Consider the following 24,256-nt stretch of genomic DNA (forward strand, 5'->3'; position numbering starts at 1 on the left):
AGAATCCAGGTATAGGTGCTGAGGAAACTCCCAAGGTCGGGAGGATCCAGAGTCTGAGGGAAAGGCCTCAGCCAGGAGTGACACAGTCATGTTTGCCATTGAGAGCCAGCTAAGGGCCTGGGAGACAGAAAGGGCATGGTGAGAGAGGATCCGGGGTCAGGCACTGTGTGCCGATCTAAACAGACCACAGTCCATCTAGAAGGTCTGTCACTAAAGACCAGCATTCCAGACACTGGGAAATAATTCAGGAGCTAGGATGGATGATAAAGAATGAGCAAGATGAAGCTTTAATCAGAAGGAAGTTTAGTGTCAGGTCGGAAGTACACAACAGCAGAGCTGGGTTATGGGGATTTGTATAAGCTTTGGAAAAAGATAGACTATATACTGTTTGCAGAACACCAAAGAGATGTTACACACACATACACACACACAACCCTGAGTGCATCTTCAGTCTACGTGGGTCCTAGAAACAAGGCTAGAAGACTATAGCTGGAAGTTGAAGGCCTAGCCATGGACAGATTTGATGGCAGAGTTAGAAACCTAGTCGTTTCGTATTTAGGAGTTCATCTTGTTCCTACATTACCAAGTCTATCCTTAAGTAGGTTGCATGAGAAGCTGAGCAAAAGGTTTGGTGGGAGCCCGGTTCTACCTTTGCGTGCAGAGAGGGGCAACGCCCACATGCATGTGGAATGAAGTTCAAGTTTATTCTTCCCATCACTAGACCCTGACCACACAGTTCTCAGGTTTCTCAGACACGCAGTGTTCACTCTCTCAACCAACCCTTCCCAGTTCACATCTTCATAGAGCCTGTTTGGAACCACCCTTTTGAAGCTAGGTCCTGCCCTGAATTCATCATAACATCTATCATCATGTGGAGGTGGCTTCTGCCCAACTGCATTCATTCATTCATTCATTCATTTCTGCTGGTCCTGGGGCTTGAACTTGGGGCCTAGGCTCTGTCCCTGAGCTTCTCTGAGCTCAAGGCTAGCACTCTACCACTTGAGTCACACACTTCTGGTTTCTCCTGAGTAGTTTATTAGAGGTGAGAATCTCATGGACTTTTCTGCCTGGGCTGGTATCAAAGTAGCTAGGTTTACAGGCATGAGCCACCAGTGCCCGGGTCCAGCTTCTTTACTTATGTCTTACTGGTCTACTCCAACTCCAGCAGAGTGTAGGCCTTGACTGCCTCATTCTCTGTACTTGGCAATCTGGTTAGACTGCAGTACACAGGAATCGCTCAGTAAATTTACACCCAGTAATTGAGATGATCATCTTCCTTCTTGGCATCCTTTCTATCCTGGGTGCAGTCTTTCCTGAATTGGTTCAGGTGGAATTAGAGACAGTTGAAGGTCTGCAGGATTATGACCATGAAATCCACGGTTAATGTGTCCTTTAGAACCCCCATGGCCTGAGAAATTAGAACCACTGGAAAGCCAGTCTGAACACTGACAAACTGCAGAAGCAAAGCTCTTCTCTCCTTTCTGCTCCCTCTGAGGAGGCTCACCCTTCCCTGCTCCAGCTCTTTGGTAGCATCATGGCCCTCTTGCTGCCAGCCATACACAATGCCCCTCTGTCATCCTGAGCAGAGGAAGACTCACCAAAGTCACTCTTACAGACACAGGTGTGATGGTGCCTACTACAAAAAACATCTGCCCCTCTTGTTTAAGTAGAGTTTGGAGCCAGTGTTAGATTCGGTCCCTTGACCTGAGAATTCATATGCATTCTCTAGAAATTTCCCCCCTCCCAAGGAGGACAGTAGCTTTCTAGAAAGAGTCCTGCCTGCCCCAGGAACATGGCTTCATCAGCCTCCCTGATCAGAGGGACAGTTCTTCTGTCCTGGCTTGTTGGCTCATTAGAATTTTCTGCTTGCTTTTATGATGTGTTACTTAGCTCATAAATTGTGTGCCTTTCCCACTAGCCTGGGCAGAGCCTCCAGGCCACAAGCTGGGCATTTGCACCGCCAGCTCTCTCATGGTGACATAGCTACCCCACCGACCTCAGGCACAGTGGGCTCTGATGCTTCTGGGCCGGGCATGGGTCACAGGAACCCAGCCTCTTTGACTCAGGAGCTGCAGAGCAAGCCAGCCCAGCAAACCCAGACTTGGAGGTAGTGGATCTTCCTGGCAAGCTGCTAACAAGCCGGTGGAAACAGCACTGTGGCTCCCTGGGGCCCAACAAGTTGAGAAAATCTGTCTTGTGAGTCTTGGCACATATCTACCCTTGAAAGCAAGCTTGATGGTGAACTCTTGCAGGCTCCCAGAGAACACAGACTCTCCTCTGCCAGCCATGGTCAGATGGGTTGTATTGAAACCGAGATGATCCAATCAAACGCACATGCGCGCGTGCGCGCGCACACACGCGCACACACACACACACACACACACACACACACACACACACACACACACACACACACACACACACACACACACACACACACACACACACACCCTTGCAAAGTAGCTCAAGTGAGCTACTTATACTGCTCATCCAAGAGACATCAGGCTTCTCCAGGCAACTGCAAGAGATAGAGCCCCAGAGATGCAGGGCTTTCCCTGGGTACCTGTTTTCCAGGAATACATCCAACTTGCAGCTAAGTGGAAGCAGAGTTATTAATGCAAGGCAATGCAAAAGCGAAGCCAAAGCACACTCTTAAGATAGGAAGGTAGGCAGACTCAAAAAAGAGATCTGTGCTGGGGGTGGGGGGGTCCTCAAGGCCTCAAGCTTTTATTGGGATTTATGGGCATGGAGGTGGTCAGTTTTGGAAAACTGAACTGTGTCATCAACTTCCAGAGACTGAAGAGTGCATTAAAACACACACACACACACACAAAACAATGTTGTCAGACACTTTGCACTCATATACAGTTTTGTAGAATGGGAACTTCTTTGTACAACTACTTAAAAATAATAAAAGAAAAAGAAAATTCCTCAGTGTTCATTGGTGAAAATGTAAATCAGTGCAACTACTATGGCAATCTATATGACGACTCCTCAAAAGTCTAAAAATAGATCACCCTACCACTACTGGGTACAGGCCCAGAGGAGTGCACATCAGGATGCAGGGCACTTACATACCCACGTTTACTGTGGCACGGTCATCAGTCAGCCAGCGTGCCCAGCAGCAGATGAATGGATAAAGATATGGTACACACAGTTCATGGAGTATTACCCAGAAATAACGAAGCATGAAATCATGGAATCAGGAAAGTGGGTGGAAGGAAAACGTGCTGACCAAGATAAGTCAAGCTCCACAAACCAAATACCAGATGATTTTACTCATATGTGGAAGCTAAACCTAAGTCTATACATACAGGTGTGTATACATACTGTATGCATGGATTTTATACGAATATAAAATAAACTGTGTTTTCTAAGCCCGTCTCCCATCAAGCTGTTTCCCTCTCCCCCCCCCCCCCCACTCCCCCCACCTCTGCTCATAATCAACACTCCCTGCTTACTGTGTTGGAAGCTTACCTGGCCAGCTTCCTTAACAAGGTCAGGCATGGTTGTCCCACATGGCTTCCAGCTGTTCTTGCCCCTCTCTCACTGGGAAGGGGAGGGCAGTATGTAGTGGGAGGGGCAGGGAGCTCATTGCCACCCCCCACCCCCCACCCCCGCCACCCCTTTGGACCCTGAGTAGCCAGGAGATGAGGGGTACATCCACTGTGTGTGCCCAGTGCTGCCTGAGAGAAACCGGGAATTCAGCAATCACTTGTGCCTCTACGAATCCCTGAACCTCTTCTTTGTCACTACCCCAAGGGCAGAAAGAATGGTTTTGAAGGTTCAAAGTAGCAAGGTTGCTCCTCTAGTCTCCATACTCACACCTCATGCACACTTCCCTAGACCCCTCCCATTCCCCCGTAGGAACAAAAGATGTTATAAATGATGATTCAGTTCCTGTACTCCCCCGCAAACCTTCCGCCATCCATAGGTGCTTAAATCCTTTTAGACGACTCACGCGTGAGTTCAATGGGCTTTTGTGGGCTGAACAGGCACCCAACCTGCCATGACAGGGCTTTATAGCGAAATTTGCTGTGAACTCAAAGTTCTGAATGTTTTACATTCTCTAAAGGTACCATGGAAACATGGACTCTGCTTCTGCCTGTAGGGCGATACTTGATGAACACGTTTGTCCCGCTGCTGAGATCCATAAAGGGAGAAGGATTGGCAGCCGAGTTCTGCTGGGAAGTCAGGCCAAGAGAAAACAGTGGCCTGAGATGAGCCTATAAGTGAGTCTTCTCTGTGGCCCTGCATTGCGGAGCAGGTCAGGGCCTTCCGTGCTCTCCTTCCCTCCTGCCCTTCCTCCACGCATGTGGTCCCTGCCCTGTACTCTTCTGGGCTCTCGTGATGTACCAGGAAGACTAACAAAGACTTGAAAGTCTGTGGGAGTCCTAGCTTCATTTCCAAGCAGCTCTGGTGCCCCCTGGGGCGGGCTGTGCTTTGACGCATGCGCAAGCAGGTCTAGAGCCATTGCGTCTTGGTATTGTGCCCTTAGCTCTCAAAAGTCTTTATTTGCCCAGAGGATAAGAATATGCCATTTAAAGACAGCCCTGGCACTTCTTGATTTTAGGTTTGCTCAGGAGACAGTCTTATTTTCAATCCTCCTCCTTCTTTTCCTCTTCCCTGAAGGAGAGCTGGGATCTCAGAATTTCCCAGCTTGCATCTGAAGGGGAAGTAACACCCAGTCCCATGTTGTCCATTGTCCTGGCAGTGTCCTCTCTCTGTTGGCTTGTTTCTAGCTCAGATTGAATCCTGCGCCGGAGGACTAGAATCAGAGGTGTCTGTGAGAGCACGGCCTTATTCCTTCGTTTTGTGTTGATCCGCGTACTTATTACAAAGTGACCATCACGTCCAGGATAGCTAACACACTCACCGCCCAGCACTGTTCGCTGACATGTGTTGTGAAAACATTGACAGTGTACTCCCTGAGCAGGTTTCAAGCGTATACTGCAGTACCGTCTGCTGTAATCACCACACTGTACCTTAGATTCCCCGAATGCCTTCATCTCACAGCAGAAAGTATGTGCCCTTCTGCAGGTAGCCTCTCATTTTTTCCACCCGCCCTCCTACTGTCTGTTTCTATGAAATCAGCTCTTAGATTCTACCTAAGCAATTGCTGTAGTATCTGTCTCTCAGCTTTTGATATGCAATGTACAAGTAAAGAGATGTAAAAACAAATATAGCTGGGTGCTGGTGGCTCATGCTTGTAATCCTAGCTACTCAGGAGGCAGAAAAGTCCATGAGACTCTTATCTCCAATAAACCACCAGAAAAACCAGACATGGTGCTGTGGCTCAAGTGGTAGAGTGCTAGCCTGGAGATGAAATGCTGAGGGACAGTGCCCAGGCCCAGAGTTCAAACCCCACACACCACCACCAACTATATATATATATATATAGTTATAGTTATAGTTATGCATATGTGGGTTTGTATATACATGTATATTTTCTGGAATGATATCCCAGCAACACCCCTCATTTGTTAAAAGGAGGGGGATGTCAGAAGGACATAGGAAAAGAACAAGGAAAGGGTCCAGGAGGTAGCCTGAGGGAAGTACCTTTGAAGCCAACTTGAGCAACAAAACGAATAATGCTGCTAGTTTAGGATAATAATTACTGTTATAAAAGTAGATACCTCCTTACAGCGTCTTCAGCACACATAAATTGAGCAGTATGAATGCACAAATGTTACTGTGCATAAACAATTGGATAAATAAATATGATGGGGAGATGGATTGGCTGTTTCCTACAGAAGCATTCCAGGTAACACATGTGGAGGGATAGGGAATGGAGAGTTCCCATTAGAGTACCACGTTCATCATGTGGAGGGATGAGGGTGGAGAGTTCTTGTTCGAGTGCCACACTTGTCATGTAGAGGGATTGTAGGGGAGGGGTTGGAGAGTTCCCATTAGAGTACCACATGCATCATGGGTGCAGGCAAGATCTACTGATGGAAGCTGAACTTACTGCAAGAAAAATTAAGGATGCAGGAGGATCCTCTGAGGATCATGGTTCAAAGCCAGCCTAGGCAGCAAAGTTTGTGAGATTGTTATCTCCAGTTAACCAGCCAAAAGCCAGAAGTGGAGCTGTGGCTCAAGTGTTACTGAGTGCCAGTCTTGAACAGAAACCTAATGGATAGCACCAGGCACTGAGTTCAAGCCTCAGTACTGGCACCGCCACCCCCCGCCCTCCCCCCCAAAAAAGGGCAGAGAGCCAAGCCTACTGCTTCTGAGAGCAGGAAGAAACCAGTCAGGAAGCTGGAAGGAAATCTTTTCCTTTCTTGGGGGACTTGCCTTCTAACTAGCTGGGCACTCAGGGCTTCGCTGCTAGGAAAGGACCGGGTGTTCTTGGCTTCCCAAGATGCATAGCCAAGGGTGAGTGCAGCACCACGCCAGCTGCCGGCAGGATGGCGTCTCCTTGTTTGGTGGCTAGCCTGGGAAGCCAGGGCAGTGGGGTGGGCGGGAAGATCCTCAGCTGGGCGCCTCCTGCTTTGGTCATGCTACCAGCTACCCCACGGTGCCAGGCAAAGCACCCATCCCGGTCGGAACCTCTTCCAGAAATGGCTGGTGCTGACTTCAGAGACTCCAACTCAACCTACGACAGCAGGGGCTTTGGCACCACCTCCTAAACCCAGCTCTGTGACATCCCCAAGCCTAAGTTCAAGTCACATTTCACCTCATTTTATTTCCTCAGACAATTAGTTACCCAACACCGATGATGCTCTTGGACCATGTTACAGAGGGAGAAACTGAGGCTTACAGGGACAAGGATTCATTTTCATTCCCAAGTTCATCAGCCCACAGCTGCATTTCTGGCCTGCTGGTTTCAGAGTTGAGGGAACTCCGGCTGCCCACTGCACTCCTCCAGGGGGGAATGGATCTTGCGATGAGCTCAGTGGGGGACTCTGGTTACTGACAAGCCCCCTTGCCCTGGCGCCAGCTATGATCAACTCCCCGCTTCAGGGCGGGCCTAGCACAGGCATCGTGAACGATGTCCTTGGGAAATAGGAGTGCTGAGTGCGAATCACTCAGACTCCTGCTGTGTAGCCAGGACTGCAGGTGTGAACTACCAGCCTCCTGCTTAGGCTCTGTGCTTTTAATGCTTGTCAGCTTCAAGAGACAAGAGTGGTCTCACCTTGAATGGGATTCTAAGCCTTAGCAAGGTGCTTTTGCGGTGAAGTGTTTAGGTTGCCTTCGTTCTCTTCCTGCAGCATCCCCTGCTGGTCACTGGACACTGAATAAGGACACTTCCATGTTCCGAGGCATCCTCACCTTCAAGCCGGGGACATCCCCAGGTGTGAGGTGCCTCCTTTCCTCTCCCTGTGCTGTGCATCTGCAGTTCCGTGCTTGGAAGCTCTTTGTACTCAAAAAGGAATTAACTCCCAGGCTTGATGGTTGGGAGACCCAGGCTGGTTGTGAAACCAAGAGGCCACAAACAGCTGGATACTGCTCCCTTTCAGCCGTGGAAGGGAGGGAGCTCCTCCCCAGAGCATGTAAATCACCAAAAAGCTTGGTTCCGTTTGTATTAGACCTGCAGTTCAATCACTCTGCCTGAAGGGAGTGGAGGAGAAGCAGGTGGTGTTCGGCTTTGGCTTTGAACTTGGGCCATATGCCCCAAGGGTAAGTGAAGGTATAGTTTGAGCTAAACAAGGGGGTAGGGAAAAAAATCTTGTTTTCTGTAAGTTTTTCTTTGGCCAGGAGCCCAGGAGAAAGAGAGAGAGAAATGTGACAGAGACTACAGTCAAAGGCTTTTGAGAGCGTATGGTATTCAGTAGCAAAGCAATGCATTCAGCTCTTGTGATTGGACCCAGAAGATTGTTCTGCAGAAGGAAAAGAAAGGAGCCTTTCAACTTCTCCCATTTGGTTTGCACTGCAGTTTTGCTGAGCAGCCGTTTTGGAGTTTGCTCTTGGAACGATTGGTTCATGCTGTCCAGATGTACACAATGAGATGGTTTTGTGTTTGGGCTTTCCAGATGTTCATGGACAGGAAAGTGAGCCCTGGCAAAGGTGGAGGCCTTATTGCTGCAGCCTGTGGAGGCTGGCAAGCCCATAATGCAGCCATTGTGTAGGAATCACAAAGCTCGGGATCTGGGAAAGAGCTTACAGTCTGCCCACTTTACCCGCCTATTTTACAGCTGAAGACGCTGAGAATCAGAGAGGATGCATCCTAGAGCTGGGAACAGGCATTAGCCCTGCTAGATAGAGTTCTGGGGACTGGCTTGGTACACATGTCTCTCATGGCTGCATATACCTAGATACCTTGGTGAACAGTAGACAGGGATTCCTGTTCTGATGCCAGAGGAGGGAGATGGAATGAACAAAAAAATATAAAAAAGAAAATGTGGGAGGGAAGAAGGAAGGAAGGAAGGAAGGGGAAAAGTAGACTAGGTTTTAGATGGGGAAGTGAGTATACAATTCATTGAGATGACTGTATTAGCTATACATTCTGTATAATAAAATACCTCAAAACTTAGAGACTTAAAACCACCAAGCATTATGTCATGGTGTGTGTGTGTGTGTGAGAGAGAGAGAGAGAGAGAGGAGAGAGGGAGGGAGGGAGGAAGGGAGAGAGAGAGGGAAAGAAAGAGAGGGGGAGAGGGGAGAGGAAGAGGAAAAGGGAGGGAGGAGGGAGGGGGAGGGGGAGAGGGAACCCCAGAGTGGCCTTGTCCCAAAGTCAGCTGAGGGTTCCTCGTGGGTCACAGTGAAGGTGTCAGCCAGGGCTAGTCATCTGAAGGCTGGATGATGCCTGGCACAGCCAAGATGGCGTGCTCCTAGGGCTGCAGGTGAAGACCTCATGCATTTATTTCCTCGCATGGAAGTGCATGAGGTGGCAGCTGGCTTCCCCCAGAGCTAGTGCGGGGTGAGGGGAGAGGGAAGCTACAGCATCTCTCAGGGTCTAGCCTCGGAAAGGTTGACTACCCTCAAAAGCTGAAATGAGCCACAGCTGAGAAGGAACTCTCCAGTTAACCTGCCTGAAGGCGGGAGTAACCAGGTGTTTTTGAGAAAGAGCCAGGGATTGTAAATAGCTGGGGGAGGGGCCATAGGAATAGATGTGAAAGAAGAGTAAAGGGCGGGGGCATTGAGACGTGGCAGGTGTGAAGAGAAAGAGGTGGTGGACAAGCATAGAAGCAAGAGGCAGGTTAGGAGACAATCACCAAAATCCTGGCAGGGTACTGTGGAGACTCCAGGCAGAGTAAGGAAGGGAGGGAGGGAATCCTCCAGGATTCTGGACAGATCCAGAAGGCCGGCCCCTCAGATTCCCCATTGGATGTGTGTGAGATGAGATGGTCGATGGTGTCACCTCCTTCTTCCTAAAGCCACCTCTGCCACTTCTCTCTGCCTTCAGTGGAGTCATCTCGGGACTAGCAGTTTCAAAGGGGACACAGAGCCCAGCATGGGTCGCTCGGTGCAGCCACCTGCCCTGTGAGAGACAGGCTTGCTTCAGACCTCAGTGGGCCTTGGGTACTATGTCCCCAAGATGGAAAATGACCCCCAGGATAGGCTGGTAGAAGCAAGGGTAGTGGTTCCTTGTGGGGGAAGAAGCAGTGAACTAACTGGCCAGGGCTGAGCGGGTCTTGGGGTGTTGGCAGTGTTGTTTCTTGATCAGATATAGTTTGTACCGGTTTGTCATTTACTGAGAATTCATCCAGAACACATCTATTATATTCTCTTTCCCATACCTATATTCAGTCTCATTAAAATGCCAAAGGAAAGTTATTCTTTTCTCCAAAGTATGTCTCTCTCCCCCGCCCCCAGGAACTGAAATCCTGCCTGTAGAGGGTCTGTGGCTTCTGTTCAAGGTCCAGATACGTCTCTTTTTTTTGTTTGTTTGTTTTGTTTTTGGTTTGGTTTTGTCAATTGTAGAGCCTGAATTCTGGGCCTAGGTGCTGTCTCTCAGCTCTTCAGCTCAAGGCTAGCATTCTAGCGCTTGACCCACAGCTTTTTCCGGCTTTTTCTGCTTTATGTAGTGCAAAGGAATTGAACCCAGGGCCTCATGCATGCAAGGCAAGCACTCTACCACTGAGCCGCCTCCCCAGCCCAAGGTCCAGATACTGCTGAAGAGAATTAACAAGTGGCCACTGTCCATTCGTGTCCATGAGTAGACAGGTATTGCTTAGTTTTGCTTGTTTGGGGATTTAATAGGAGCATTCACTATTTTGTGCTTCCTTCACTCAAAATTCTGCCTGTGGTTTCCCCACTCTCACACACAGTACAGCTCTTTCCCTCTTCCGCTGTCCCGCCTTCTCTGTGTGAATGGCACGTAATACGTGTACTCCTGCATTGTATTCACTCCTGTTGTGGACGTGTGTCTGCATGGTCCCCCGGCTGGGGCTGTTACTGATAGCTCCATTAGGATTAAGGGCGATGAACACCTGGGCACACTGCTCCTAGTGCATGCCCCCTCCATACTGCCTAGGGCAGCCTAGAACCAGGTCAGTGCATAGGATCGGTTTTTATTTGCCAAGAGACTTAGCAGGTAAAGATCCCCAGGGCATGTTCCTCTGGGAGGTTCCCATCTGTGAGGAGAAGTATGCTTGAATCACCCTCAGCCTCCACCCTGCCTGGTGGCTTGAACACCTGGGGCTCTTTCCAACCCCACGGGTCTCCGTGTCATTCCACCTTGGGCCAATGAGATGCGTAGAGCTACACAGCAGCAGGGTGGGGGAAGCTCCCTTGCGTGCTAAGCTCTGCAGAGCAGGCAGGGCCCAGCAGCTTCTGGGGAGCACCCAGCTCCTTCCCACCTGCAGGCTCATCAAACACCTCGAAAGAGCGAGCGGCCCAAGTGGGAAGCCGGTGATGTCATCAGCAGACCTGAACAATCAGGCCTTTCAGGGCAGGACGACAACAATCAACACGGCGTGTGAGGGCCTGCCACGCAAAAACACACACGTTCAGGGCCCCGGGAGGATCCAGAAGCTGGGGCGATGCGGGGTTTGCCAGGAATACGGCTTTCTCCTTTCATAATCAGCAGCCAGAGAATATAGCCTGGAGAATAAGGCCGAGAGATTGCCAGGGTGTTCACCTGCCGATTCTCCAGAGAAGTCTACATTCTCTCCACTCCCCCCCCCCCCCCCCATCAACGATTCCAGCTCCAGAACTAAACCCCGGGGTGAGCATCAATCTGCGGTTGTGGTTTGAGCAGAAATGTCCACTGCACAACTCTGGGGGGGGGGCAGCCACTTCCAAATGGAGCCACAGTGGGACTGGAAAGCAGCTAGGCCCGTTGGTCCAAGGGAGAGAGTCCTGCTGGGTCTCAAGTATCGTACGTCCTGCCCCAGCAATCTGTAATGCCATAGCTGAGCTCCTGAGTGGATGCAGCTCTGCCAGACCCGACCAACCAAGGGGATGCTGAGATCAGTGGGTCCCCATGTACACTCCCAGAAGTTTCTCTCCCTCAGGTATTTGCTAGCTCACCTCGGCTGTTGCTTACCTAGGTCAGCAGGGACAGGGACCTTCAGGGGGGCCTTTGGCTGAATCTAGAGCTGTTTTGGTTGTTATAAATGAGGTGCTCCTGGCATCTGGTGGGCAGAGGTCAGGGATCCTGTTAAGCATCCTACATGGTACAGAACAGGTCCTGTGAGAAAGAATTGGTGACTCTGAGTGTCCAAAGAGGTGATGTTGGGAAATCCTGGTGTGAATGAGCCCTGCAGGCTGAGTGGTGCCCACTCTACCACACCCTGCAGGATGGGCGGTCACACCCTGAAGGTCTTCAGTCACCATCCGCCCATCTAACCTGTCCTTGCCTTTGACCAGCATGGCCTAGAGCCTCAGCTTACTAGCTGAACGGGCAAAAGGCACCTGCTTCCCCTGCTGGGAAACTAAGCCAGGTAGCCATCTTTCTGTGCTGGTTAGATGGATGTGTGGGGTCCAGAAGACTGGAGATCCGCACGTGCCACTTCCCAGCCAGGTAACTGGGGACTAGTTACCTGGTGCTGTGGGCGTCAATGTCCCCAGCTATGAAATGGGAATAATGATAGAAAACACTCAGGGGATGGAGGCATAGCGTGTTGTTACACGTAAAAAGGCTTACCACCTCGCCCTGGACTTGGTAACACTCAAATCAAAAGCAGTCAAGATTATCATCATTTATTTAAATTTTAACCGGAGAACCTTAGGCTCTCTCTCATGGATATGCTGAGGAGCGACTACAGCTGGTTTCAGCCACAGGTTGTTATGAAGGGGTCTGCAGTGCTCTGAGCAGCTCTGGACCCGTGCTGAGTCACACAGGAAGCATCCATGGGGACTCAGGCAATCTTCTATGAAAGGCTGCCACTGAACAGATTTCCAGGGACCCCCTGATTGGTTGTGTCAGTGCTGGAGTCTACCTTCTGGATAGGGGAGGGGACCTTTGGAGTAGAACCCATGCTTCTGGCTTGTGAAGAGCCCTGGGCTGGGGCTGCAGGGTTTAGTGCCACCCGCCCCCCACTTCCACCCCCAAAGGCCAGAAAACGCTGCTGGGAAAGACTCAGATGGTGGCCATCCATAGGGGAAAGATGGACATGAGTTTGTTGGAAGGTTGCCTCTTTGACTGGGGGGGTGGGAACGGGAGGAAGATGTGGGTCACTCTGCCCTACCTGGACATCTCACTGCTTTGCTTACTCAGCTGGCCCTCCTGTCCATTGTGGTCCATCTTCAGTGTTGCTTTCTTCTCGAAGGTTCTGGACCAGCCTTTCCTGTTGTGCTTGGTGTCTCCCTCACGGCCATTGGCAAGCTCAGCTGTGGGGTAGCCTTTTTGCCAGTAGATCTTTTTCCACCCTGTTCTATTGTAAGCTTCTGGCAGGCAGGCCTCTCGTAATATGTCTTCCTCATATGTGACATGAGCTTCTGTGCACACTCTTGCTGGGGTTGGTGGATGACTCTGGGGTCACTTCTGAGAACACAACCCCCCCCCCCCACACACACACACACACATACACTGGCCACGTGTGAAATGCAGGGTATGGTTCTAATCCAGAGAACCCAGAGCTCAAAGGCTGCTGAACATCACTAGAGAAGAAACAGGCTGCCCGGCCATGCAGCCTCTAAGCCATCGAGCAGGGGAGGGCTGGGCAGTTGGCTCAACTCTGCCTCATTGAGGACAGTGTCCTTGCTCTGGCCAGTTACAACAGTCGCTCCTATGGAAGTTGCGCCATCCCAGGGGTGGCACCGTGCGGTGCTACCCTACACAGGAGCCTGCAAGTCGGGGAATTCTGGCTCATCTTACGCATACCAGAAGCTGGTGCTAGGCCACCACGATGCACACAGGGCACTGACTTGTGTGATTCCCTAATAAGTCCCATGAGCTCCAGAAAGCACTGGACGTGGCTGTGCCTCTGTCTCCTCCCAGATGAGCGCCGAGCAAACCCACCTCCGGGGCCCCTGTAACTGCCTGTGTTCTCTGACTTACAACCTGGGACAGCAGGGGAGGCTGGCAGAAGAAGGAGGCAGGAGATGAAAGTGCACATCTGGGGGGAAATGGGGTATGACCTCTGGCTGCCTCCGGGCCTCTTTAAAAAAAAAGCAGCAGCAGTGGTCCATCTTTTGGGCTAAGGGCAGGGAGGCCCTTCCTACCTAGCAGCCACATGCCTCTGTCCTCCAGCCAGGATGAAGAGCGCGGAGTGACAGAGGAGCAGCCCTCTTGGGCTGGCAAGGCTCAGCACATCAGTGGACACCCTTTGACCCTAGCTGCCGTTCCTTGGCACCCTTCATTGCCCCAGGCCTTCCCTGCTCCACCCCTGGGGATTTCTACCTGCCTCCTGGCCTTGGGTAACCCGAATCGCTCTTTTGTATCCCTGCCTAGGTGGAGAGCAATCACTTCTGCCCCTGCAGCACCCAGCCAGCCTCTGGGTGACACTAGGTGCTGGATGGAGACAGTGATCCATGGGGACCATCCTGTGGGAAGGGCATCTAAAGGGTCCTGCTGAAACCACCAGAAGTGTCAAGGCCTCTGGCTTTTAAACATCTGCTCCATTCTCAAGATTCTGTGTGCCCTGGGGGAGGTGGGAACCAGTTCAAGTTCACGCCCTGGCTTGTCTCTCCTACCTTCCCTTGGGTGCCTCCAAAATGACCAGCTCACCCCCATAGTCCTGGGGTCATCTTCATCCCCAGGAAATTCCTCAGCCCCGGGTGAACCAGGATGCTTAGGTACCCTGGCCCCAGCCACAAAAGTCCCCGTGGGTTCAGGGAACTCACATACCTCAGAACGTTGGTCTACACACAGGGTGCCGACAAACACCCCCGAGTTAGAATTGTTAGCCTCAGCGACTCACCCGTACCATCAAGCTTCAGGACTAGTGTGCTCTGTACCCTGTCATCTTCGGTTTGCCCTAACTCTACTCCTCCTTGGTGTTTCAAAACAAAGCCAGGTTCTGCTGTCTCACACCTGTAATCCTAGCTACTCAGGAGGCTGAGATCTGAGGATTGTGGTGGTTCAAAGCCATGCCAGGACAGAAAAGCCTGTGAGACTCTTAATCTCCAATTAACCAGCAAAAAGCTGGTAGGACACCAGCCTTGACCAAAAAAGTTAAGAGACAGCACCCAGGCCTAGCCCCATTACCAACACACCTACACACTGCCCCACCCTGCCCCCTCCCCTTTGCCCCCCCCCCCCATCCCCTCGCTGTAGGAAATAAACTTTAAAAGAAAACCCTGTCTCAATTCCCAAAGCTGGACTCCAAGCTGATGGTTCTCGGGGTCTCCTCCCTGCCAGATTCCAGCTCCCCAGGAAAAGGCAAGGAAAAGTTTGGATGCCTAAGCCAAATGAAACTCCTCCGCTGCTGAGGCTGCTCTCCTAGACAGACCCTTGGCTCACCTTCCAGGAGAGGCCAGGGCAGGGCTGCTCCTGCCCCTGTGCTAGCAGCTCTGCCCTCAGATAAACCCTCCTTCCCAGTGCCCGCCCCTCCCCCCCATTATCCTTTCTTGTTCCTTCTAGTCAGGTTCTGGTCCCACAAATCCTCATGGAGTTTTGCTGACCACAGAAGGGGTGCTGTCAGGGGACAGCTTGTGGCTTCTTTTTATAAAGAACCCTTCATTCCCACTTCCTTCCCTCCCGCTAACTTATCATGGTGTGGACCAGTAACAGGAGCAAAAGCCAGACGCAGCAGCTCCTGTACCCTCAGGGGTGAGGAAGACAGTGTTTGACTTTCCCTTGCTTCTGAATGCTGTTGGAACTGGGGACAGGGGCTGTTCCTAAAAAGGAAACCTCTTGTTTTGGCTTTCTGTTCCCCAAGCGTGGAGGAGGGAGGCCGACCAGTCTCTTACCTTATCAAGAGTGCCAGCAAGTGGAGTTGTTTGCTTAAGTCAGAGGCCAAGGGGAGATGCACAGTAGGACTGGGGTCTCCCCCAGGCCACCTGCTCCCTGTGAGGCTCTTCTCCATCTTACATCCCTGCCAGCAAGTCCAGCTCCTTAACCCCCCGCTGCTCGTGAAGCAGCCCTTAGCTTGTCCCCAGGGGACTGTCTCTGTCAACCCCAGCCCCCTTGTGCCCCCTCACACCCAGCTACAATGCGTTCACCAGTCTCCATTACTTTTTTCTTTGTTCCAGTACCAGGGCTTGAACTCTGAGCCTACGCGCTGTCCCTTAGCTTTTCCATTCAGGGCCAGTGTTCTACTACTTGAGCTCCAGCTCCAGTTTTTTTGGTAGCATAAGAATCTCACAGACTTTCCTGCCCTAGCTGACCATGCTGATCCTGAGATCTCAGCCTCCTGAGTAGCTGGGATTACAAATGTGAGCCACTGGCACCTGGTACTTTCTGGAACCATCGTGCTTATTGCAGTATCCTGACATCCTGGTGATCTGTGTTGCTTTCCCTGCCCTTCATGCCTTCTGGGCTTCCCAAATCAGGTTTTGTGTTCAGTAGGCAGCCAGTCTGTAGGCTCCCAGTGGCCCCCAGTGCCCCTGGACCCCAGCTTGTATTGGGAACAGGAATAGTAGAGTAAGGGTTGCTAAAGTGATGGAGAGGGGGTCAGCCACCATCCTCATCCTCTTTCCCTTTGAGGACACCTGAAGCCAGTGGTTCTCAACACTATGTACATCATTAAACTGTAGACACAAGGCAGGTGGGCCCCGAGAATCCGTGGTGTGGGTCCAAGGCATTGGCTTTTGCTGTATCTCAGCAATGAGATTAGGCATCCAGGTCCAAGAGCTGTGGATTCAAGTTGTGTGCCAGAGCTGGTGCAGGCGGTGAGGAAGAGGAGAGGGCAATGGAGCCTCGGGGTCCACTAGTCAGCATGTAGGGGTCAGATATGGAGTGTCCCCCCAAAGGCTCATATGCTGACGCTTGGTCCCCAGCCGATGGAGCCAGTTACTTCGGAGATTAATCCATGGATGGGTTCATAACTTGCTAGAGTGCCTTCCTCTGTCTCTCTACTTCCTGGCCACCATGAGATGAGCAGCTGTGCTCTGCCCCACCGTGATCCACGAACGATGGAGCCGAGGGAGCGTGGACTGAAACCTCGAGTTGAAGTCAGCCCTTCTCCCTTAGATTTCTGTCACAGTGATGAGACACTGACAAACATAACACAGATGTTTAACACACAGGGGCGAGGACTGGACGTGTGTGTGTGTGTGTGTGTGTGCGTGTGTGTGTGTGTGTGTGTGTGTGTGTGTAGGAGAGTGACTTAGGAAGGGCCCGAGGGAAGGTGGGAGGATATCAAAGCTGTGGTCCCAGCCCTTGCTGCAAGGCTTGGGACCCCGGCAGCTTCCAGGACTGCCCAGTTGGGGCAGTGCCCTGCAGAGAAAGGAAGGCCTGGCAGGATCCCGAGGGCGTGGCTCACAGCTGGGTTGGGCTGGAACCCTGTGCCAAAGCTAGGGCAGGGCCGACCGCGGGGCTTGCCAGGGATGGAAGAATGGAGTTTCTGTACTGTTTATCAGGGCAGGATGCGGAGGAAGAGGAGGGGGAGGAGGCCACCGCAGCCCGCCCGGCGGACGGAGCACCCTGCTCATGTCCCCGGGAGGACTTTGGACAGGGAGCGCCACCTCTGATTCACTGTGACAGTGGCCCGGCAGCTCTGTGGTCATTCCTGGGGGAAGTCACAGTTCCACCCATGCAGATAGGAGGCAGAGACCGGCTATGGCCTTCTGGCCAGCCACCAGTGCCAGCGCCATGTAGACTTGATGGGACCCTTTGACCCTCCCCACTGGAAAGAAATCTTGAACTTGGGGCTTTGAAGGGGAAAAGGCCCTGATGTAGGACAGGGTCTAACGAAATGTGGGCACAAATCTGTTTGTTTCATCCACGGAAATGTATTTCAGATTCTGAAACCATGAGCCCCGCTAAGTCCTACGTCGCTTTGGTCACAGCAGTGAGCAAGGCGGGCGCCCAGGTCCTAACCTCTCTCCATCCTCCGTCTGGCACAGGGCCCACCTTCTCGCCCACACCCAGCGCTCTCATGGGCTCATAGTTCCAGGCAAGAGCTTTCATGTGTCTTCTTGGTTTTTCAGGAATCTGGCCATTGGAATTGGGATCCAGAACTTCCCGGAGGGTCTGGCTGTCAGCCTCCCCCTGCGTGGAGCTGGCTTCTCCACCTGGCGAGCCTTCTGGTGAGTGTCCCAGGCGGAGTGGCCTTAGAGATCCGCTTACCATGTGAAAGCCATGACTATCATTTCCAGCAGTTGAGGCACCAGGAAGGAAGGAGACGGTATGGACTGTTTCTGGCCAACAGTTAGACCTTGAAATGAATTCCCCCCCATCTCTTTCTGCTAGCATGGAACACAGAGTCCCTTGAATGCTAGACAATGTCTGACTCTCCCTATCTGTTGCTAGGAATTGTGCTAGCAGAGAAGGTAGTTGTGCTAGCCCAACCAAAAAGCTGCCATTTCTGCTGCTGGTTTCTGCATTAGGTCAAGAAAAGCCAGGAAGCACCCGCCCCCCCCCCCCCGCCCCCAGCCCCCATTAAAGGAGTCTCTAGCAAAACAGGCTCTTCCTGCATAACCATTGCTTGACCCTGGCCAGGGAGAGGTAGAGGAGTTCACAGTCCCTAGGTACCTTCTCATCTCGAGAGGCTGGGTAGGCTGATATCTCTCTTCCCCATTTTAAAGATGGAGGGACTGATACTCAGAGGTGCAATATCACCCAAGATGCACTCTTGCGAGCTCAAATAAAGGACTTTATTAACAGTAGTAAACTCACCTTAATCCAAGATGGGATTCGATGGGGGTGAGGAACAGGCTCTCCATCTGCACATGGCCATCAGACACAGATGGATGCCACCCCTTCAGAAGGGTCCTCTCAACTCAATTACCCAAACATAGCAGGTACAACTGCTCTTGGGGAAGGTCCGCACTGCACCTAACCAGGGGCCTATCAGTCATCCGGTGATGAGGGGGCGGGTAGCATGTAGACATTCGGAAACAGGAAGGACACATGCCACTTTATGCTCCGTGAAATAAGCCAGCCACAAAGGACATGCAGTCTATGATTCCACTTCTGTGAAATATCCACAAGCACAAATACACAGAGGAAATAGGGAGAGTTGTGGTTTCCAGGAATGGGAAGTGGCTGCACATGTGCGTGGACTTCCCTTCTGGGGTGCAAAGTGTTCTAAAGTTAGGGGTGACGCTTGCACTGCCTTGGAAATGTATCAAAGCCCCTGAATAGAAACATTAAATGGTTGTGGCAGATGGTGTGTGAATTTTATCACAGTCAAGCTGTCAATAAAAAGCCAGGTACTTACAGTTCAGGCCTGAAATCCTAGCTACTCAGAAGGCTGAGATCTGAGGATCAAGGTTCAGAGTCGGCCCAGGCAGGAAAGGCTGTGAGACTCTTATCTCCAGTTAACTACCAGAAAACCAGAAGTGGAGCTGTGTCTCAAAGTGATAGAGCACTGGCCGTGAGTGAAAAAGCTGAGGGACAGCGCCCAGGCCTTGAGTTCAAGCCCCACCGGCACACACCCATACACACAGAGGACAGTATAGGATGCTTACAGCTTACAAGGATGGTGGGATCTGCTGGAGCGGTTCCACGGGCGCTGAGGGAGAAAGAGGAGGAGGAGAATGTGAAATGATGATGTGTGTTTATGCTGCCCTGGTCTGTGTCATGCAGAACCTGGTTTCTAGGGTGCCCAGCAGTCCAGGCACTCGATGTCCACTCCTCTCTCCCTCTAGTGGTCCGTGTCTGTGTTTCCTCCTTAGGTATGGGCAGCTGAGCGGTATGGTGGAGCCCCTGGCTGGGCTCTTCGGCGCATTGGCCGTGGTGCTGGCTGAGCCCATCCTGCCTTATGCACTGGCATTTGCTGCTGGTGCCATGGTCTACGTGGTCATGGACGACATCATTCCTGAAGCCCAGATCAGGTGCAGAGTTTTCCCTGACAGTCTGCCCTGCCCAGGGCCCTGCCTGCCCCAGCCCCCTCCCAGCCCCAGGCCCTACCCAGGCCTGCCCTTTACAACCACCCTTTACACTCCCCTCTCCTTTGCTCTGACACCACCACCCTGCCCCTCCTCAACTGTGCTCCCTACCTCTGAAAACAAGAAGGGAAGGGCAGGGGGCTCACGAGACAAGATGGTGCCACACAGAGCCCCTGGCAGACAACCATCCTTGTATAGCCTACCTTTCTCTTTAGATCTTTCTGAGAGGAGGGTAGGCTGTATCTACCACCTTCGCCCACTAGCAAGCTGTAGGTCGGGGGTTCAGGTGGTGGTGAGCAGGGGAGGGGCCTTGATTGGTGTTACGCTGGTTTTTATAGATGAATAGTGTTTTGGGGGGTAGTACTGGAATTTGAATTCAGAATCTTTTACTTATTAGGCTTTGCCACTTGAACCTCAGCCTTTTTACTTAATTGTTTTTTAGATAGTTGTTTTTTTTTTTTTTTTTGCCTCAGGCCAGCCTGGACTAAGGTTCTTCTACAAACATGAGCCAGCATGCCCAGCTTTTTTTGTTCTTGTTGAGATGGATTCTTGTATGTTTCTTTAGTGTGTGAGGAGAGGGTAACCTCAAAGCCAAGTTCCTTCCAAGCTCTACGGTGTATGAGTGTGTGTGTGTGTGTGTGTGTGTGTGTGTGTGTGTGTGTGTGTGTGTGTGTGTGTGTGTGTGTGTGTTGGTATCAAGGCTTGAACTTAGGGCCTAAGAGCTACCCCTTAGCATTTCTGCTCAAAGCTGGTGCTCTGCCACTTGAGCAACACCTTCCCTTCCAGCTTTTTGCTGGTTAATTAGACATCAGAGCCTTAGGGACTTTTAGTCCAGGCTGGCTTTAAATAGTGATCCTGAGATCTCAACCTTCTGAGTAGGTAGGATTACAGGCATAAGCTACCAACACCTACCTGATTCATATGTTTTATCTGGATGGCCCAAGCTTCACCTCTTGAGTAGGTGGGATTATTGGCATGAGCCACTGCACCAAGGTCCAATGATAATTTTGGGTCTAGTATACCAGGTCAGATTAAATAAATGTCCACTCCTTTTTATTTTATTTCATTTTATTTTTTGGTCATGGGGCTTGGCGCTGTCCCTCAGTTCTTCAGCTCAAGGCAAGCACTGTGCCACTTGAGCCACAGCACCACTTCCGGTTTTCTGGTGGTTTACAGAGATAAAAGTCTCATGGACTTTCCTGCCCAGGTTGGCATTGAACTGCGATCCTCAGATCTCAGCCTCTTGAGTAGCTCGGATTATAGATGTGAACCACCAGCACCCCAGCTCCTTATTTTTTTAATCTGGATTCCAGAGCCCTGGGCAAGTTACTTCTCTACATCTCCTTCCCCCTTTCCCAGGAGAATATGGGGTATGATACTGCCTTGAGGTTGTTGCTTGGGATTATGTGTGTTAGCAAGTTAGTGAAGCCAAGCAAATGTTTCCATCATTCGTAGCAGAATAGAGTTAGACAATGCAGGAGGGCCTTCTGGGTAGACATGGTGTTAGAAGTACCGGGTCTGACTGCTCCTCTCCTTCCTCCCTAGTGGTAATGGGAAGCTGGCATCCTGGGCCTCCATCCTGGGCTTCGTGGTGATGATGTCACTGGACGTGGGCCTGGGCTAGAACTGTCACATCATACCCCAGGGCGGAGAGCACCAGACTTCTGCTGAAGGACCACAGGCTTCTTTTTCACATTAAAACTTTGTTCCCCCTCCCTTCTTCATTATCTGGATCAGCTCTGATTGTTCAATGACCATTTTTACTTTCCTCTGGAGGGAGATGGTACTTTTCTTTCTTCCTTTTTTTGTTTTTGTTTTTTTGAACCACCCTGTGTCATGGACTACAGATTTTTGTTTTGACCCCTGAATGGAATCTTTCTTCATTGGAATCATCAAGGCAAATAAATCAAGGGACCCCTCTGCCTTCTTTCCCACCTCTGGTCTCCCTCTCTAGACTTAGCAGCGATCCCTAAAGGCTGCTCCCAGAAGCAAGCTCCTAGGACATATTCTAAGCATTCTGGCCTCATTTCAAAGCAGGTGGCCATCGCTCCTGCTCTATCCCTACAGCTCCTCTGTCTCTCTAGGGCATCATGAACACGTTGACCTGCTTTCCAAGGCTGAGCCAGCCTAGAGAGGAATACACCTTCCTCTGCCTCCCGGGACATGGGGGAGGGCCACACACAAAGAGAAGCAGGTTATCTTCTTTTCTTTTTTTAAGGCAAAGCTTGGCCCTATTAAAGATAGGAGGATTTGGGAATTTGAACATCGGTGACTACACAGTAGCCCCTGAGAAAAGGGGACCACGTGTGGCTCTACCCCAGGCCTCCGCCCTTGGTGGCTCTACCCCGGGCCTCCGCCCTCGGTGGCTCTACCCCGGGCCTCCGCCCTCGGTGGGTTCCAGAGTGCTTTGTCATGGTTCCCAAGTCTCCTAGACCACGATCTCGATTTTTATGGCCTCTGTTTGTCTAAGGGACTTGGAGTTGCCAGCAATTGCTAGAACTCAGCCCCCTCTTCTGCTAATTATAGGAGCCACTTAAGTTAACTCAGGGGAGAGAAAGACATTTGGGATCTGTAACAGGTCCTTCCCCGCTGGTCATTGGTCATGTAGAACCCAGCCAAGAGCTCTGCCAAGAGCTCTGGAGCTGAAGCAGGCCTGGGGTCTGGCCAGAGGGCTGAAGATGGAGAAGGAAGAAGAGAGATTCTTACTTTGCTTTTAAAGCCCCTTGTAGCCAAGCTAACATTCTGAAATGACCATAGGAAATGGCTGTGGAAGCCACCTGCTCTCTCTGTCACACACCCGTCATTCACGCTGCCTCTCCGGCGCTGGGGATGGGATGAGAGGCTATGTGCGCTTGGTCACAGCGAGGACCTTCACCCTCCTCAGTGAGAGGAGCCCTGAGACCTTGAGTGCGCCCCATGGGGAAAGCAGGCAGCCCAAGAGCCAGGCATTCAGGAATTGTGCCGTCCACGCGGCTCTCTTGAGTTTCCGTGTCTGAGTGCTTCCAAGGGTGAGTCCACCGCCCTGTGAACACTCCATGACCCCAGAAACCAACCACTGGGCTGTGCCTGTGTCTGCTCTCCCCAAAGCATTAACCATCGGGACAGCAGACACATTCAGAGGAGGTTTGATTGGCAAGATTAGCAGGTGTGGTGATGATTGGTATCTGTGTATTTTGTGTCTTTGGAAATAGTTCTACATAAAGCAAATTTGTTCTTTCTGCTGGTAAGGCCTCGTAACTGTGATTAATACCAATAAAGGGAATATTGTGGAAGGCCTGTGTCTCGTGCAGTCCTTCGCAAAGCTGCCTCTTTCCAGGGATGCAAACTCGAGAGAGAGAGAACTGTTATCTCCCCCACCCAACACCCACAGAAGCAAAACAGATGCTCTGAGAGAGACTGGTCAGATCGCTTGCGACCTCAGTATGTGGCAGCAGGAGAGGAAATCTAATGGAGCTCAGACTCCCATAGGATAACCAGGCATACACCCAGGTCACACCCGACAAAGCTACCCATCTGGAGATCTGGGACTATGACCAGGCACACCTGCAGACCACCCTGCTTCAGGTGCATGGCCCCCCGGTGCCAGTCCCTAGACAGTGGACATCACTCTATTGAAACCGTTGCCCCTCCAGTCCACCACCAGCACCATGAGTCACACTGACCCTGATCCTCTGTCCCAGGTCCACATAGAGGTGCCAGAGCTTCCATCCTGTGTCCAGGAGCTAACCAGTCCTCTCGCTTACCGTGACGCACATGGCTAACCATTTTCTAGACTTTGGAATGAGTTCAGATGGTGGAAAGCCAAAAGAACAACGTTAAGTGTGCATGCAGCCTCCTTCTTTGGCTGTGCATCAACACAGCCCCTTATTTCACTTAGAAGGAATGCTTTTGACTTAGGGAGTGTAGCTATTTCCCACACAGCCAATCTGCCTGCATCCCCCGTCCACATGGAGCCTTGTCCATGGCTTTGTCAGTACTGAGACTCAATGCCGCAGGAAAAATCCCATGTGATAGCCAGCCATGTATCCTGAGGCTTTTCATATAACACCACAATCCCAGAATCTGTGCCTAGATCAACTTAAAGTGATGTTCTAGCTGGGTGTGGTGTCTCACGCCTGTAATCCTAGCTGCCTGGGAGGTTGAGTATAAGAGAGCTGTGAATATTAATTTATTGATACATTTATTTGCTCACTTGCCAGTATTGGGGTTTTTGAACTCAGGTCTCAAGCTGTCATTTGGCTTGCTTGCTCATAGTGGGTGTTCTGCCACTTGAGCCACACCTCCAGCCTGGCTTTTTGCTGGTTAATTGGATGGAGATGGGGGTCACTCGGACTTTTTAGCATCAGCCAGCTTTGACCCTCACTTTCCCAGGTCTCAGCCTGTGAGTAGCCAGGATTAGAGTTGTGAGCCATCAGTGGCAGGCTCACAGATGTAAAAAATCTAACACGGTCATTAGGGTTTGTGCTAGGTTTCGTTTATCACAAGTCATACAAGCCTCCATTTTTCTTAATGAAGGACCATGACCCACTAGGTAACATTTATTGTGTGGCAAAACAAATATTACATAGAATCAAATTTTTTTTTAAAGAGTGAAACTTTAGTTCACATAAAGCTATTGAGTTACCAAAACAACAACAAACAAATATAAAATACTCCAGTGTATGTATATTTTAGTTTGATGTAAAGAACAGTCTGGAAGTATATTGATAAGGTAACACTGGAACCTGGTGAGAAAGAATGGATTCTATCCTTTACAAAGGCCGACTAAAACCTGCTGAACAACCAGACATGGCTGCTTTTCAAACCCTCCCCCATGCCTTCCTTCTGGTCCTCTAGGTCCTACTCTTTGATCAAAGTTCACACTTCCATTGGAAAGGCTGTAATCTTACCATTGTAGAAGTTCAGTTCAGCCACTGCTAGGGGCCTAGTTTTA

The 24,256-nt window shown here is 51.0% G+C and overlaps 1 protein-coding gene across 4 annotated transcripts in view; it reads left to right on the top strand.

Moving 5' to 3' along the window:
- The window catches only part of Slc39a11 (solute carrier family 39 member 11), a 324,266-nt gene extending 301,671 nt beyond the window's left edge, over positions 1-22,595 (top strand). For all 4 annotated transcript variants that reach the window (XM_042672865.1, XM_042672859.1, XM_042672878.1 and 1 more), the window contains 3 exons: positions 17,422-17,520; positions 19,111-19,269; positions 20,869-22,595. In XM_042672865.1, the coding sequence (XP_042528799.1) occupies positions 17,422-17,520; positions 19,111-19,269; positions 20,869-20,947 (337 nt within the window). In that variant the 3' untranslated portion in view covers positions 20,948-22,595. The remainder of the gene's footprint in view (positions 1-17,421; positions 17,521-19,110; positions 19,270-20,868) is intronic.
- The last annotated feature ends 1,661 nt before the right edge of the window (positions 22,596-24,256 follow it).

Source organism: Dipodomys spectabilis, unplaced genomic scaffold (assembly GCF_019054845.1).
Source record: "Dipodomys spectabilis isolate Male_0828 unplaced genomic scaffold, ASM1905484v1 ptg000018l, whole genome shotgun sequence".
Taxonomy (NCBI): Eukaryota; Metazoa; Chordata; class Mammalia; order Rodentia; family Heteromyidae; genus Dipodomys; species Dipodomys spectabilis.